The 17481-nt window shown below is 40.9% G+C and overlaps 1 protein-coding gene across 2 annotated transcripts in view; it reads right to left on the bottom strand.

Annotated features, from left to right (window-relative positions):
• The window catches only part of larp1 (La ribonucleoprotein 1, translational regulator), a 50106-nt gene that overhangs the window by 4556 nt on the left and 28069 nt on the right, over window positions 1-17481 (bottom strand). For both annotated transcript variants that reach the window (XM_024265828.2, XM_024265827.2), the window contains 12 exons: window positions 13446-13593; window positions 9080-9214; window positions 8700-8849; window positions 6007-6169; window positions 5543-5687; window positions 4366-4540; window positions 4137-4297; window positions 3917-4015; window positions 2691-3017; window positions 1978-2101; window positions 251-447; window positions 69-175 (listed from right to left, as the gene is read on the bottom strand). In XM_024265828.2, the coding sequence (XP_024121596.1) occupies window positions 69-175; window positions 251-447; window positions 1978-2101; window positions 2691-3017; window positions 3917-4015; window positions 4137-4297; window positions 4366-4540; window positions 5543-5687; window positions 6007-6169; window positions 8700-8849; window positions 9080-9214; window positions 13446-13593 (1931 nt within the window). The remainder of the gene's footprint in view (window positions 1-68; window positions 176-250; window positions 448-1977; window positions 2102-2690; window positions 3018-3916; window positions 4016-4136; window positions 4298-4365; window positions 4541-5542; window positions 5688-6006; window positions 6170-8699; window positions 8850-9079; window positions 9215-13445; window positions 13594-17481) is intronic.

The following is a 17481-nucleotide window of genomic DNA, read 5'->3' on the forward strand; positions in this document are numbered from 1 at the left end:
TTCAAAAGAGCGAAGAAAGTTTCTCAGCAGTCCCATACCATGACACTTCCTCTGCATGCTGGACTCACCTGACGGAGGCGGTGCGGGACCGGTGCTCTCTGGAGTCCATCACCCAGCCCACATGACACTCCATGGGCGGGTTGGAGCTGTGCCTGGTCTTCCTCTTCCTGGGAGTCTGGGAGAACGTTCAAACCCGTCAGTGAAGAAGTTCCCGTCAGGAAACGTGAATCCCTCCTGTCCGCCGACTCACCTTGGCATCGACCGGCCGGCTCTCCTTCACCACCGGGTAGAAGCGCGGCGTCATGGTCGGGTCCTTCCGGTGCGGCGTGCGGGGGGTCCGTGGCGTCCGGTAGTTTGGCGAGTCAGGCACGGTTGTGGGTAGCGAGCGGGCCATTGACGAGGGTTCGGGGGCGCCAAAGAGTTTGTTTGCCAAAGCATCTGTGGGGACTGAAAGACGAGGAGACGTTCAGTTTACCGAAGAAACCGACGAGGATTCGTCTTTGTACCGCAGAGAAGAACGACGAAGACGCAGCAGCTGATGAAGAGGAGGACTCGGCTAAAAATTACCCAATTTCAGAAATTTCCCCTTAAAATATGTCCAATCCTAAAACTGATTAAAAGATTTTTTTTTCTAGAAAGAAAATTGGGTTATTTTTGTTCAAAGAAGTTTGGAAGTGAAACCTTCAGCCTCATTCACATCTGTCAGAGTGAATAACAGCCTTCAGATGCATTCACACCGAAAGCGATTCGCACCATAAAATCGTGGGGCCCGCCCCTCTTTTTCGCTGTGCGGCGAATTCGCTGCTTGCCGCCTGCCTGAGCTTGAGGTTGCAGCTGGAGTAGCAACCAGCTCCTCAGACCAGAGACCAGCTAATGTTTTTAGGAAGATCGCCGTAAGGAACAGTGTGCATGGATTTCTCACTTATGGAAGACACAGAGGATGTTGTTTTGAGATCAGTTGTATTTATTGTAAAGAGTTCTACAAAAACATCAGTAATCGTGTCTCCATGTTTGGGTTTATGTGATTATTATTAAAAGATTTTCCCAGTAAAGGGGGTTGTGTCTATGACAGTCGCTTCCACTGTGTTTCTGTGTCTCTGTGGCTGAGCTTGAAGACTCACTGTTACATATTAACCCAAGGGGGAAAAATTAAATTAGGAGACACTTTTACTTTTTTTTTTTTTTTTTTTAAATGTCTCGATGAGGTCCGAGCTGGCAGCCTCCAAACCCTGCAGCAGCTCTCTGTCTGCCGGCATATTAAGCGAGTAAGCAAAAAGTGGCGATCTGTCCAAAGTGTATCCTGCCTTCGCCCGAAAGTTGATGGTTGAGCCCTGCAACCCCGCGGGTTAATGAAAAAGATGGACGTTCAGGACAAAACACTTGCTTTGGATAACTATTCTACCTGCTCATCTCATCCCGCTTTCTCTTTATCTTCGATTTTACCTTCATACGTTTCAGTTTGGTGTGACATTTGTGCCATTAAACAACCATTCACAGGTGGATGGATCAAAATGGGAGCCTGTGGCCCCGCCCAGCATATTTTCTGTCACAAGTAAGCTTTTTTTTTTTTTTTAATAAAGAAATACTCAAATGCAAGTTTAAGCTTAATTTTCTTTATAAATGACCTCAATTATCAGAAAAATGCCACAAGAACATGTTAAAAACACTATTTTCATTGGAATAGGTCTTAATATATTTTTAATATATTTTTAGAATATATAATATTAAATATATTAGACTCAGTATTTTCAGGTTTCTGTGAGGAAAAGTGTTATTTTTGATTTATTTTATTGTTGCTTCGCATCTAATTCTAAGATTTTTGGTAAAATAACTAAAAATCTAAACATATCCTTTAGAATAAAAATGGCAAAAGTATTAAACAAAAGTTTTCCTGGTAGGTAAAACATTTCCGTTTTTTTGTGATTTTATTTAAAATGCTAAAAGTGTTTAAGTGGAACAGAAATGTTGTTTGCTTACTCTGTTGGGGGCGCGGGGGTCCGGGGGGGACTTCTTGGTTGGGGTCGACGGGCGGTTCCGGGGTCAGGCAGTCGAACTGCTCCCGGCTGATCAGGTGGACCTTCTTGAAGTTCTCCACCTCTTGCTGGAAACAAGGAAGAGACAGAAAAGCGCCGCGTGAATGAAGGCAGTGACCGGCAGCGGCCGAACGGGAGTCTGCGTCTGCGCAGGCGAGTCTCGGCGAGCAGACCTCATCCGCAGCAGTTTGGAGACGGAGAGGCAGCAGCAGAACACGGCCGCCTTAAAGAACCGCTTCACCCTCATGTCTGCGGCACAAACCCGTCTGTCCTGAAAACAGCAGCAGCTCGTGGAAGAGCTGCTGCTCCGGCCTCAGAGACACTCACTTTCCAGAGACTCTCCTGGGATCGCTCCGCGGCCATCTTTGCCTCCCCCTGCAGCCCGCCGCTTGGGGTCTATTTATAAACGAGCGGCCTGTGTTCCACAGGCTGCTGGACGTGTGTTGGCGAGCGCGTGAAGGTCCCACACAGAGCTCAACAATGCAACAATGGGCAGCAGGGACAACAAAAACTGGACAAAACGCAGCTTCTGTGCTCCGCTTTGGGTCTAGATCCAGAAAAAGCTGCAACTGAAGAAGACCAACAGCTGGAAGGCCGTCGTGCATGACTCTGCTTTTTTTTTTTTAACCTTTATATCACCAGTTTAGGCGGCCTCACCTTGATGGTGGCGTACTCCGGCTCATACGGGGCGTCCCACAGGTCCTGCTCGTAGTAGCACAGCCCGTCGTTGATGACCTTGGCCAGCTCGCTGGTCAGCTTGGCGCGCGACGTGTGGTGTCCCGTCCGGTCGCCGCCCGGGTGCTTCCGCAGGTAGGGCGGCGTCTGCGTGACGATCAGGATCTTGTTGACGTCGTGGTCGTCCAGCTCGCCGTCCGTTTCTTCGTCTGACCAGTCGGTGAAGGTGTTGCGGCGTCCGTCCATCTGCTCCATCTCCTCATCAAACATGAAGTCCAGCTCCTCCGGCTCGTCCTGCTCGGCTCCGTCCTGAAAACAAGCATTCAGCAACAGAATGTCAGGACATCCAGACTCGTTTTAAAATGTTTACTGTAAATCTCTCCAAAAGACTTTTTAACTTTGGGATTGAAGCAAAATAATAAACAAAATAATCAAAACCAGGTCAATTCACCAAGTTACCACTAGGGGGATTGTTATACAGATATAGTTATTTTTGTAATGAATTATTTTTCAAGCTCAATTTATTTTAGATTTTATATTTTAAAAAACTATATCCAGACAAGGTTATGGCCTTTTGATGGTCATGTGACCACTAACTCCAATTTATACTGGTTTGCCTGCGGTGCGTCTTCGCTACGTTGCCTGGGGAGTCCGTCTTATGACCGTCAGCCATAGTGTCTCCGGTCCGCCCCCCCTCCCCCATGATCCTGGAGGAGTGGTTTGTCCCACCACCCCCGTGCCGAGTACTTCCTCCTATGCTCTCTCCATCCCAACAGAATCCTTTTAAAATGCATCTTTTGTTTTTTTAACCTCCACAATTAAAGTTTTGTCGTCCAAGGTGGTGTTATCCGGAATGCGTGAACATGTCACTGTAAATATAAACTCAAATCTTATAAAGTTTTATGATGAAAGTACAACAAAAGCTTTTATTTTGAAACCTGTTTCCGGTTCCCTGACGTTTACTGGAGGCGATGTGAACATTTTTTGTGGCAACACAACGAAGACTTACTGAGCGTGCTCCAACAAACCACCAGTTTGCTGAAAAAATGATCATAGAAAATCTAAGAGTTGAAATAATGAGTTTAAAACATGATACCAGCACAAAACTAAAGTAAGGCTGTCAACAGTGATGAAAGTCTGGATGTGAACTGGTCCAGAACACCTGCAGATCCATGCAGCTCAGAGGACAGTGCAGGTGAGCGGCTCACCTTGTTTCCTGAGGTAGTGCGGGAGGGCGAGGTGCTGGGCGGAGGAACCGGGGATCGAACAGAGTCGTCTTTCTCCTTCTGCTGCTGCGCCGAAGGGGCCTGCATCCATCACAGGAAGACAAGATGGAAGACGAGTCATGAGAGCGGATTCCTGAGCACCTGACTGGATGTGATGGAGGTTCGGTTCTGACTGGAGGAGAACGTGATGTTCTGAGCTGACCTTGGGTCTGGCAGGAGACGGTCTGGGCCTCTTCTTCACCTCGATCCAGGACTCGGAGTCCAGGTCGGGGAGGCTGGCAGAGAGGCCTTTGGGCATGGATTTGAGGTTGGAGGCGTCTGGGTCAGGCCTGGCCCGCACTGGAGAGGATCCTCTGGAGGAACCTGCAGCAGAAACCCTCAGGTTAATAACGTTTGAGGCTCTAGTGGAGCCGGAGGAGAAAAAGACCGACCTGTGGTCTCCCCCGTCATCTGCCTCGGGATGAACTCGGGACAGTTGATGAGCTGGGAGAAGTCGGTGTGCGTGTGGTTGGGGAGAGCCAGGCCGGGCAGAGGCCACTTCTCCGGGTCCTCCTTCCTGCGGATCTTCAGGTCGATCACCTCCACCTCCTTACTGTCCTTTAGAGCCTGACATAAACACAGCAGTGGTCAGTGAAGACTCACACCAGGAATGACACCTGAGGAACTTCTATGGTCCATGGAGAACCAGAATCTGCAGATCAGAGGTATAAAAGTACTCCTCACGAATGTTCAATCAGAGAAGAGACATGGAAAACTCATTTCTGCAGACACAAGTCTGAAGTTTCCCGGCATTCAACAGCTGTGTCAGGGGTGTCGAGTATTAATGTTGAGTCAATGTACAGACGCTACTGAGGTCATGCGGCGTGATTTGGGAGGCAGACACGGCGCGCAGAGACTTCAAAAATCTGAAGTTTGGTGAGGTTGATGATGTGCGTCAACCAATCAGGGACTTAGCTTCGGCTACATGATGTTTTGAATGATACAATCAGTGTGTAGAAAAAAAAATCCCACATGGCTGCTTGATGTGAGGATTTTGTCCTGAACCGCGAGGCGCAGCGGCTGTGATCGCTCCAGCTTCATGGACTTTTAATGTTTTTCTCATTTTCATTGTCTCAATGAAGATACGATGCTCCAGTTTTATCTTTGTTTTCCCCTCTCAGAAATTCTTCAAACTGGGCCACAGACAGACAAAAGTAAAATCTAAAACAGCCGCCATCCAGGCGCATTTCCCGCTGCAGGAGTGAAGTACACCGCACCGGAAGAGACTCTGAATGATCTGGTGACCTCAGACACGGCCACGTGTTTGCCTGCACCTCTATAGAGGTTTTTTAATGAATCAAAAGTGCTTTGTAACTTTTGAAGAAAAAAAAGCTTTTTTGAGACTTTGAACTATTACAGCTCTGTTGTTAATTTTATTGAGACGTTTCAATCGCTTTTCTGCATTATTCAAATAATTAAAATAATCATCAACATCGAGCTTTATTCCCGCACTTAAAAAACGGGACGACAAACTGAACATCTAAGCTCCAAAACCCACAACCACCTCATAGAAGGCTATTGTGTCCTGACTGAGCGACTGCAGAGGAGGCCTTCTCTGGTCCTGCTCACCTCCAGGATGAGGCTGAGGTCTGTGGTCAGGGCCTGCACTCGGTGGAAGCTGGCGATGAGGCTGATGGGCAGGAAGCCCTCCTGATCCATCTTCCTCCTCAGGAAGAAGTCCCGCTCCAGGTTCTCCAGGCTGAAGTAGTACTCTCTGCAGAGGAGAGAAGAGATCAACCCAAGTCTCCAACAAACCCAGTAAAAATCAGTCAAAACTTCAGCTGAAGCGGTGGTTCCTGTGGTGAGAGAAACCAGCTTCCAAAGACTGACTCAGGTGGAAACAGAATTAAGATTTAAATGTAGATGAGGAGGAAGGACGGTCCACAGGATCTACTTCAGGACAAAACCTGCTTCACGGCTCAGATCAGAGTCTATATTCTCCACTCATGTTTAATCAGAGAAGAGACATGAAGATCTCATCACGTCTGCTGCTCCTCCTCCTCCTCCTCCTCCTCTGTTCACACCCGACTCACATCTGTCTCTTGATGTAGTCCTTCAGCAGGTCCTGGTCCACAGAGTACAGCTCGGCGCTGCTCATGTTGTCGTAGTAGTACGTGACGGAGTTGCCGAACTTCTGGCTGAAGGAGCCGTCCTTGGCGTCGTAGGACTTGTAGGTGTAGTGGTAGTCGTAGTGACCTTCAGGAGAGCAGAACGGGGAAATCAGGAATGTGAGTTTGGGTTCATTTCTCTCACATCAGATGTTCTTAAATCCAGATTACGTCAGATTTTTATAAAACCAAAAATACAATAGTCTATAAACATTTAAAGGTCTCTAAAGGCTGAATTCAGTTATTTCCATGCAAAAATAAAATGTTTATTTTAAAATAATTAGTGCTATTGTGTCATTCATTTTTTGTGAGATTAAATGACACTGACCTTTGATTAATTTATTTTTAATCAAGTTATTTTTAACCCAACAATTACTTTGGAAAATATTATTTTGAGATGTTTTCATTGAAATTTCTGCATGGATTGCAGTTAAAGATCAAAATACAGCTAAAACGTGGCTTTATGGACTTTTATATTATAACAGACTTCCAACCTTTACTTTTATGCCACCATAGAGTATTTTTTTATTTTTATCTCGAACAACTACAAAAAAAAAAAATAGACAGCGTCAGGTTACCATGACAACTCGACGCACCACATTTTAAATGATCCATTTATGGTGAAAAACAAATTAAAAATATAACAGGATTGAAGTTCTAATTTATTTATTTTTGTACATAACCATGGTATAGGTTGGATAATGCACGATAAGGTGTGCATTATCAGACATGAATGGACTTCCTGGAAGCAAGATTCTAATTGAAAAATGAGATTAACACCATTAGAAATTGTGTTAAAATGTCTGTTATTATTTACCATGAATGCATTAATTTGACAAATTAGTCCTTTTTTAAATCACCATAAAAACACAGAAATAAAATATTGACAAGCAGAAAAAGGCTGCATTTAAAGAACATTTCCAACAATAGTTATATTTGGTAGAAAAAACGGTAATAAAACATTAAAACAGAACAATAAAAACGAATAAACTACAGGTATTTTTGTTTCCGTTTTAAAAATCTTGTGATACAAACTGTTCAGCTTTAAGGACTTTGACAGGCCATAAAGAAAGAAAAGTTTTAATTTAACACTATAAAATCTGAAAGTTTGGTGACAAAGTTGTTCTGTTTGAAGCTGAAATAAGAAGTGTTTTAATCAGGGATGTGAAAATAAACACAAGTGAAAATCCTTAAATATTTTTGTCGTCACCTGTTCAGCCGGCTTTCACTTCCATGTCAACAAAACAAGAACATAATCCAAAAAACACCCGAGTGAAGGCAGAACTGAGAAGCGCTCCTGTGGAAACACGTCGCTGACGAAGGAATGTAAAAATAAGGAGCAGAACGATTTCTATCAAAGCAAACGGACGTCTGGAGAAGCAGTTCTGGATTGAAGGTTTTCCTGCTCAGCTGTTCGGATACAAACGATGATGAGTCACTTTTAGAACCGAATGTTACTTTCTCTTTCTCTTCCTGTCAGCGCGAGGAAAAACTAAAGAGAATGTTGCTTAACGAGAAGCTTTAACTTTGACATTTCATCACAAAATGTCCAATAGAAAGTTGGAGCTGCAGATCAGAGCTGTGCAGAGTTTTCTTCACAAGATGTTCAATCAGAGAAGAGACATGGAAGCTCATCATTTCTGCATCAAACCTCCAGGTCCGGTTGGTGTGAGCGTCCGAACCCCCACCGACAGCAATTTTCCAGAATAATTAGGGGGTTTGACCAATAGGGAAAGTATGAATCCAAACAGGATTTTACTAATTATTTTAACTCCTTTAGCACGCATGTTGCTGACATACAATGTAATTCAAGCTCCACTTAATTTAGCATCACTTTGAACAACAAAAAACCTCGTCTACAGACATCACTTCCTACTTTTTAGATTTTTTTTGTGCAATTTTGCATGTTTGTTTTTTAAATAGCCCTTTGTATTCTGTTCCCTGATTGGCTGTAATCTGATGTCAATCTCCTCTGTGTCGTGTTTCCTGTAAAGAACGTATTCAGCTTACTAACTCTACACAAGTCTTAACTTGTGAGAAGATCTTTGTTTTCATTCTATAAAACAACTAATTTTTCTATAAAGTTTGAACTTTAAGAGTTTAAATTAGGGGGAAATAATGAATTGGCTTAACTAATTCTCATTCCTACAATCCAACCAAATTGATCGGCAATTTTTTTATTTAATCGTCCTAAAAAATGTTTCAAAATAAAATAAATGGAGTGTGTTAACAGTTGAAGAGTTGTAGTAGTTGAAAGAATGTGAACCTTTTCTGTCCCTGCAGATCAATAAAGTCTCTTCTTTTCCTCGTTTTGATGGAGGTGTTATCGCTGAACAGAAAAGCAGCTCGTTTTGCACTAGTTGCAATTTAAAATATTGAAAACATTTGAACAAACAAAAGCGAGCTCATCGGGTGGAACTTCCCTCTGACTGACTGAATTTACAGGTCAGACAGAGTCAAGAACCTGTGAGTCAAAGCGCAGGGCAAAGCTGCAAATATGTGCAAACATATTTTTTAGTATTAGTCACATATGTTGGAGAGGAGAAAACGGCACCGCATCATGTTTGCTGAAAGCCAGGACGGATTTGAGTCTGATCATCAGGAAAGAAAATGATTACCTCTGCCTCCCCTTCCTCGGCCCCGGCCTCTTCCTCTGCCTCGTCCACGACCTCTGAACCCACCCCGGAACGGCGCCCCCTCGCTCTTCACGCTGGACACCTCATCGTGGTCGTCGTGCCACTCCCGTTCGTACTTCTGACTGTGCCAGTCTGCGGAAAAGAGAGCGACAATCCTTCAGCGAAGTCATCGGCCTTAACAGCCCCTTCAAAGTAAAAGCTTCAAACAATCCAACGTTTCAACACTAATAGTTTAAAAAGCGGTCAAAGCCGCCGGCGTCTGAACCAGCAGCTTCAGACAACAACCGCACACTTCCTCCTTCACACTTCCTCCATCCCCATCTGGACGCACAGAAGCAGCGCGGCAGATGGGCGGGACTGACCTCTGAGGTCGTTGCGGGCGTTGGGAGGCAGCCGGGGGTTCTCGTTCTGCCGGCTGTTGTTCCTGGAGGCGGAGCGTTCTCTCGGACCCTCGGACTTCACCTCAATCATCAGAGGAACCCACTTCTGCTTGTTTCCTGCTTGACAGACGCCGAAATGAAACAAACATTAGGAAGAAAGCATCTGAATGTAGTCACAGAGGAAACTTTCTGAAAAAAAAACTATTTATATTCAAATCAAAAACAAAGATTTGATTTAAACTGAAATAAAATACATTTTTTAAAAGTACAAATATTAATTTTATGAGACATTTAAACTAACTGTGCCTTAATGTATTTCTTTAAATAAAATAAACTTTTCTGAACACTATAATGGGAAAACACAGTTTTCCGTGTGTTTGCATTTTTAAATATGACAAAATCAAGCATAAAAAAAAACAATTACATACAGCATATTTAAGATGTTCTTATATTTTATAAATATAATATACATGAATAAAGATAGTGAATTTAATTGAATAAACTTCCCATAAATCTGCTTTGGCTGCAGTTTAGTGAATGTTAATGGCAGAAATGTCTTCAAACTCTGATTTATTTGTGATCAGGAGGATCAGCTCAGACTCACATTTATGAGTAAACCTGTAAAAAGTTTTGGAATACTCGGATATTTACAACTTGTTCCAGAAAGTTCAGATACAAATTTTTGTAACGTCACCAATTTGCAATGTTTATAAAGATAAAGAATAACAAAAATACTGCTGTCAATCAATTACTCAGATAAATCCCACTTTTGTGTTGTGATCAAATGTTTCATGAGGTAAATCTAATGTGACAAAATGCAGATTTTATACAAAAACAGACGAGAGAAAATGTTTCCCCTCATTTTTAATGTTTAAATGTATAAAGTGTTAACTCAAAAGTGCAATTAGTGAGGACAAAACTCATCAACAGTAAGATAAGCAGAACTCAGAAGAGATTTTATGCCTGAAGTTTTACTCCAAGAAAACACAGATGCTGACATGCACCCATAAGAAACAAACATTGTGTTTTTGCACTTTAAAATAGTTTGGTTGAATACTCGATTCTGATTGGCCGTGGATGCACGCCTAAAAAAGAAGTTCCGGTCACAATGATCAATATGTGCAGACTTTTCCAAACAAACTTTTTCTTCATCTTCTGGACAAAAATGAGCAGTAAGAGGTGAACTTTCTCTCTGAACTGATGCTTTATAAAACCATTCTTGACAATAGCATTTATATCACTTTCTGCTGCAGTCAAGATCGCTTCTGCTTAGCAACGCATTGTTGTTTTACCATAACAACGGGATGCATTACCAATCAAATCGTCCGACTTTTGTGAAAAAGCAACCTAAAACTAAAAAAGTGACAAGAATAAAGTACTAAAAATATTTATTTATTTTCAAAGTAACTATGTTATAAGCGGGATAATGCCCGCTGAAGTGTGCATTATCAGAAATTGGCGCACATTTTTATTCGCATGCATTAACGTTGCCAGCCCTACTACAAATATAATTCAAATTCTGTAATTATTGGTTTAAAATGGCAGATTTTAAGTATATTAAAACGTAGGCGTTAATGTCCGTAAGTAAGTAAATTATCAAAATAAATCTTTGCAGTAAAGTGTCGGTGAAGGCTCTCATTTTCAAAGTAAAACCATCAAATGTTTTTGTAAATGAAAAAAAGGAAATAAATCCTGAAAAAACGGTTTTGATTTAAATATAGTGGACAATTTGAATGATAAATAATGAATAAGAGATAAAGAATAATACAAAAATCTCGTGACATAATTTGTCTGCTAGCATGGTAGAGAAACCGTACAGCTAAAATGTTCATCTCAGCTGAAGGTTTTTTTTTTTTTTTTATATTTCTTCAAAACTTTTTTTGTTGGAAATGTCGTCAGTTTTGATGAAAGGACTGTGAGCGTTTTCCAGTTGACACATTTTTATTGAGGTGTTGCTGTGTTGACATTTAGCATCTTCTTGACATTTATCTACTGAAAGTGTAGAAAAACTGAGTTTATGCTTTTTTTTTTTTTACTGCTGAAGGTAACCAGGAAGTTAGAAAAAATTTTGAGTGTGACATTGTTTAAAGTGATAAATACCATTTCTGTTTCATCTGTTTTCATATGTTATGTTTTGTTGATTCTAATCTTATGTCTAAAAAAAATGGTAAATCATATTTTACATCCAGTAAAAATGCATACATAAACATAATATATTGAATCATCGTTTGATTGCCACCTAAGTCCACGACTAATAATGAGTGAGGAAAACAAAAATGTTCTTCAGGACCACAACCGGCCAGCAGGGGGCGTCCGTACACAGCTGCTTAAAGTCAGTCAGTTTCAGAGCACGTGTGTCTGAATGATGAGTCACTCCATCTATAATGAGTTTATACAGCAGGCATTCAAACAGACAGTGGTTCTCCTGAATGAAATGGAGGGCGGCCCAGGTTCCTGAGAGGAAAGTGAAAATTAGAGAAGTGAAAATGAAAATAAAACCGAGGACGCTTCATATTAGCTTGATCATTCTGATGGAAATAAAATACCAGTCTGCTCATTCTGAGCTGCGATCAGGCATCGCTACCTTCTACCAGCTCACCTGTTCAAGAGGATTTAAGAGGAACGTGAGCTCAGCTTCAAGAGATTGAAAAGTCCACGATTTTCTCTTATAAAAAAAAGACTGACCATCTTCATCAGAGAGGGGTTTGAAGACCGTCAACAGATGAATCCCGAAAATCACTGTTCTGATCATATTGTTAAGAAACTTTCCCAGAATGCTCAGCAAGATCAACCCCAGCCAATTAATAATGTTTCTACCAATACACAAATGAGTGTAGCGTTATGTTCTGATCACTCTGAGGTGCACATTCAAGCAACCACTCGGATGAAAAGTTTCTGTAAACGAACGTTTTGGGGTTCCTCAGGCGAAACTCTTGCGTTCACACGTTGCTACGCAAGTTTCTAAAACAATTTTCAGTCTCTATGAAGAAAACGAGTTCAACCAGGTTGAACTTTGACCTGTCAGGAATTCTGATCTGGTAGTGGCGTATGGATGGCATCCTTTTTAATTCAGTTACCAATCGCTTTTACACTTCGCACCAAATCTCTGGCGGACATGAGGAATAATGCCCAACGAGGTGTGCATTATCAGAAATTTTACCATTATCCTAGTGAATACTCAATTCTGATTGGTTTGCTGGGTGTGGATTAAAACATGATAACGCAGATTTAAAAAAGAAGCTTCGGTCACAATTGTTGTATATCACTGTGCAGGCATCTGTAACCCTTGTGATATCCTAGGCATGTTTACATTAAAAGTGGCTCATCTGGACCCACAGGACAGCTGTTTTTCAAAGCGTAAGATAATTCCTCTTTAATAGTCCTGGTGAATCACCTCTCCATCCTTAGAGGATCCCTCCTTCATGTGGGCATCGCTAAGGTTTCTTCTTTTCCTAAAATCAGGTTTTTAGGAATTTTTCCTTACCGGGAAAGAGGGTCTAAGGGCAGGGATAATCCGTTTTATTTAGTGATTAGTTTTTAGCTATTGTTTTTTTATTTTATGAATGACATTCTGCTTCTGTAAAATTACCAGTTTGAAGCTCAAAGAGGCAATCATTTTGTGATATTGGGCTATATAAATCAAATCGAATTGAATATGACGGCTTAAATAAAGCAAGTTTAGCACTTACCACTTGCTTTTGTCCACATGATGAAAAAGTTTGTTTCAAAGAAACAAAGTCTAAATTTAATTCGTCAAGTCTCATTTCCTCCTCAAACATTCTCGTCTGCTGCATCCGTCTTTAAAATGATCAAATTAACCAAACACGTTAAGGTTACACTGGTCTTCTCTGGCGTCTTGCTGTTGTGATAAACTTTGGAATGAGTGCTAGTAAACAGCAGAAGAAGAAGCCCCTCCCTACTTGTCCAGTGTGAACCATCAGGGGCTATAAGCATGTTCAAGAAGCATCTTTCATCACTTGCCCAGTGTGTTCGTAGCTTCACAGCATTCGTGCTGCAGCTCCGTTCATTATTTTAGCATCAAGTCAAATTCTTTGAAATTATTCAATTATTTTAATTAAACTCTTTAAAGCTGAAACTCATGAGGAAAAACAAAAGTGTTGCAGTTCTGACGTGTTTATGTGTGAAGCATCACCAGTTGCTTTTCACTGACAAACTTTGATCCAAGTTCAGATTTAACACCAAACACTGACCAGTTTGTCAATTTTTCCTTCTAAAATCAAAGTTTTGGTTACAAAAACTATTTTCATAAAGCTGAAGGTGAACCTACAACTTTAATCTGGAAGGTGCTGCTGCTTCCACAGTGATAAAGATCAATTCAAAGCCGAACCTTTCTTCTTCGGGCCGTTCTTCTGCGACTCGTCTGCGTTCTTCTCCTCTCCCGAATCGTCCGATTTGGCCTTCAGGTTCTCCTTGCTCTCCTCGTTGCTCTCCCTCTTCTCCTTTGAGTCCTTCTTGGCGTTCGTCTTTTTAGGACCCTGAAGAGGCAAACGAGTGCATTAGTGACGACGTCAGACCAGAAACATCGGAAGTTTTTCATCAAATGTTGAAATGAGTTTCTGCAAACAAAGTCGATGCTCTGAAGTTAGTTCAGCAGAAAGATGATTCCAGAAAGACTCAGAACATGCAGCATTCCTTTAACTAAAAATTCAATTGAATTGAAAGAATAAAAAAAAATCAGAATCAAATCGATCCAGGCTCTTGTGAATCAAATGGTTTCTGGAAATTATGATACCAGCCCTAACTCTTACATAAACAGTATTAAACTGTTTTATGGTTCATTTATGCATTTTACGGACATAAAAAATGTATTTATCTTAAGAGGATTTCTTTTTTTTATCATTTTCTTATCTTTGTAAAGAAGTTTATGATTTATATTTATATTTTTTTGCTGCCGTTGGTCCTCCCAGTGGCTGTGAATGACTGAGTTCACTAAAGTGCAGGAAGAGATCGGCATGTCTCATCTGAGTGAGACACAAGGCTAACCTGCCTCAAAACAGCCATTAGAGCCGGCGTAAGCCGTGCTTGTTGAGGCATGGGTACGGTCAGCAGGGAGGTCCAGCCTGACTGAGAATATAAGAGGTTGACACCAAGCTGGCTGAAGGAAGAAACCAAAATATGATTCAAAGTCTGGAAGCACAAACCAGAAACATTCCCACCAAATGGAGTCCAGACTTGACTGAACAAATGAAGGTGCAGATAATAACCCAGCATTAAAGATCTGAAAGCAGCTGTTATATCAACTACATCACCGAGTTGGAAGGTTAGTTGGAGTTGGTTATCTCACCAAGACAGCTTTGCATGAGGTTAACAGCGTCTTGTGTTAAATCCCCTCATGACATTTGACTGCAGACTCAGACGGCTTCATCTCAGGCTGAGGCGACAGTAACGGGCGCGGCGCACACACGCGGCGGCTTTGCCGGTTATCTTTGCCCACAGAGGCGATACCCACGTTCATTCAAATGGAACAGAGCGCCGCCTCTCCTCAGCTATCAGCAACACACACATCTGTGGACCTCCTCACTCCTGACAGCTTTACTATCAGTTAAAGCTTCCCATGAAATGATGGAGAACTTCCTGAATATACCCACCGATAATACGGACTTATGGATGAGTACTGAGGTTTTTCTTTTTGTGCACATAAGAGACTCTTCTTGGGGGGTAAAGTGATGTCATGCAAGGATTATATCTACTTCTCAGCCTTCCTCTGGATCTAGAACAGCTGTAAGATGCAGTGGTCTCTCGTTTATCAAAGGAATTACATTCTAAAAATAACCAATAGGTGAAACCTGCAAAGTAGCTATATTTATTTTTACCATAATACCAGATGTTTTAAGGGTGTAAAACCCATCACTGTATATTTAGACACATTTCTCAGACACACATGAACATTTTCATAATTCTCTTTCGTTTAAACTCTTAAAACGTTCATAGAAAATTAGTCCAGTATTATAGAATGAAAGCTAAGATTGACTATGAATCAACAATTTAAGTAAAATTTGGCAAACTTGAACACATTCTGTGCATTAGACAGGACATAGAGGAGATCAAATGACCAAGTCAACAGCTAAAGATGAACCGCAACATAGTGAGAGATCACTGTATCACAAATGCCAAATCAGAATTCTTTTATATAAAATGATTATTGTATATATATATCTTTATATTTTATTTTCCGCCTTCAGAGGCTCTTTTCCTTTCATTCAATTCACTGGATGTAACTTCTGATGACGTGTGCTTATGACCTTTTGGCCAGGTTGCCCTTGTAAAAGAGATCTTGATCTCAATGGATCTTAACTGGTTAATTAAAGGCAATCAATCAATCAATCAATCAATCAGAATTCTTGCCCTACCCCAACATTTAGCAACACGTCTACCCTTCAAATGCCCCTACAGTTGGAGGGGTAGGGGAACTATTCAGATTTATTCAAATAATATAGATTTAAAATCTCATAACTGCAACTTAATGAATCTAAGCTTTCTTTGGGGTTGCTACCTTAAAAAAAATAGTGTTTTTTTTCATGGGAGAAGGGTTTGACGATTTGACTCTTGGGCTACTATTCCCCCACTACTCCCTGGTTAGAGCACTATAATAGGAGGATTTTTTTTTTGGGTGGCCTGGACAGAAAACAATTCATAATACATACTTTGTCGTTATCACATATACAACTAAAAATGTTAAAGTGCTATTAAGTCATCATTCATTTAAAATAGCAAAATAACTTTGTTAATCTAGTGAGCATCAACGCTCACTAGATTGGCAAATATAGACTAGAAAGCATCGAGTTTGAACGATTTTTAATTTAAAAAATATATGTAAATGTACACATTACAAATCCTCTCAGTTTTCATAGTCTTCGTAAAATGTTCATATTTATCAGGTTTTTACTTCAGCAAATGGGTGACATCATAATTGGCCTTAAGGTCAGACTCCAACTATATCTTTTTCTATTGTAAAATCGTTCCCAGTGATCTTTTAATCATGATTTAGTCACATTTAAAAAGCCTTTGTCGTTTTTTTAAGACAAATTTTATGCTCAGCAGAAGTAGCACATTAAAAATACAATTCCAGGCTGTGGGTGGCACTGTAAGCTCGGAGCAACCCTGCCCCACCCCGTCAATGCGAGCTTGCGCGCAAGCTTTTAGCCTCAAGCTAACATTAGCGGCGCAAAAATAACAACGAGCAATATTGGATCAATCCAGTTGTACAGTTTTGAGCCTGAAGCCAGCTCGGACGAGCACAACTGTTGAAGGTTAATCATTCTTGCACACCTAAGCGTGAGCGGGCCATGGGATGTGCAAGGGAGCAGAGTGGAGAAGAGGGACTTTCAATAACCGTCAACCTGAGCTTTTCTAGCATCCGGTTTTCTAATTCAAAGTGATTCGAACTAAGAAATAAAGAAGCTCTAAGAGAAAAATGACAAGAATATGTTAAAAACACAAAAAAGTGCATTTCCATCTGAGTGGATCTTTAAATTAAAAAAGTGTCCTGATTGCATTGAATTTCCTGGATATATAGTCTTTTGGGTGTTGGGGAGTAGTGAGGGAATTTGGACATAGCTTTGGTGCCGACATGAATTGTTTTTGTGGAAAGGCTACAATGCCCAAACCCACATGTCACAGTGAAACACGGTGGCAGGAGCATCATGCTGTGGGACAGTTACATTATAGGGATCAAAGGGATTCTTGTTTAGATGAAGAACAGAATAACAGAGGATGTTTCAAAGAAACTTCAGGATCAGATTATTTAAGGCTTTAAAGGATACCTGATCCAGGTAATTAGCACCAAGTACAACATGGATGTTTGGAAACAGGCAGAACGCTAGATCTCAAGGATCATGGGTTAATTCCATTGATTAAGGGATCCTCAAGAGTTTTCAAAATGGAGTTTAAAACCAACTTTCATTATTGGAAACTGAAAATTGTGGAAGATTTGGCCAAAACCAGAAAGAATAAGTACAATTGTCACTAAAACTACTAAACACATGAACATTTTGGGGATAATATTTCATGTAATGTACCTTTCTATTTATTTAGGGTTTAATTTCATGAAAGAGAATAAGAACTTGGACCTATTGCAGATGGAAAAAGTGTGATGGAATGGGTTTCATGGCTCAAACACTCTGAACAAACACACAAAACTTTTCTTCCCAGAAGCTTTGAATCACTGTAATAATGCTGTTAAAATGCTTAAAACCAAATCTTTTAATGTTACACAAACAGCTTAAAACATGCAGCTTCTAAATATTTTTATTTAAAAAATTAGTTTAATAAAAAAGATAAAATTTCACAGGTTAGGGAAACATTTCAAGTATTCAGTCAAGACTGTTTGTAGCTTCTGTTGGATGTTTGTCGTTTTTTTTTTT

The sequence above is a fragment of the Oryzias melastigma genome, linkage group LG14 (assembly GCF_002922805.2).
Source record: "Oryzias melastigma strain HK-1 linkage group LG14, ASM292280v2, whole genome shotgun sequence".
In the NCBI taxonomy this organism is placed as follows: Eukaryota; Metazoa; Chordata; class Actinopteri; order Beloniformes; family Adrianichthyidae; genus Oryzias; species Oryzias melastigma.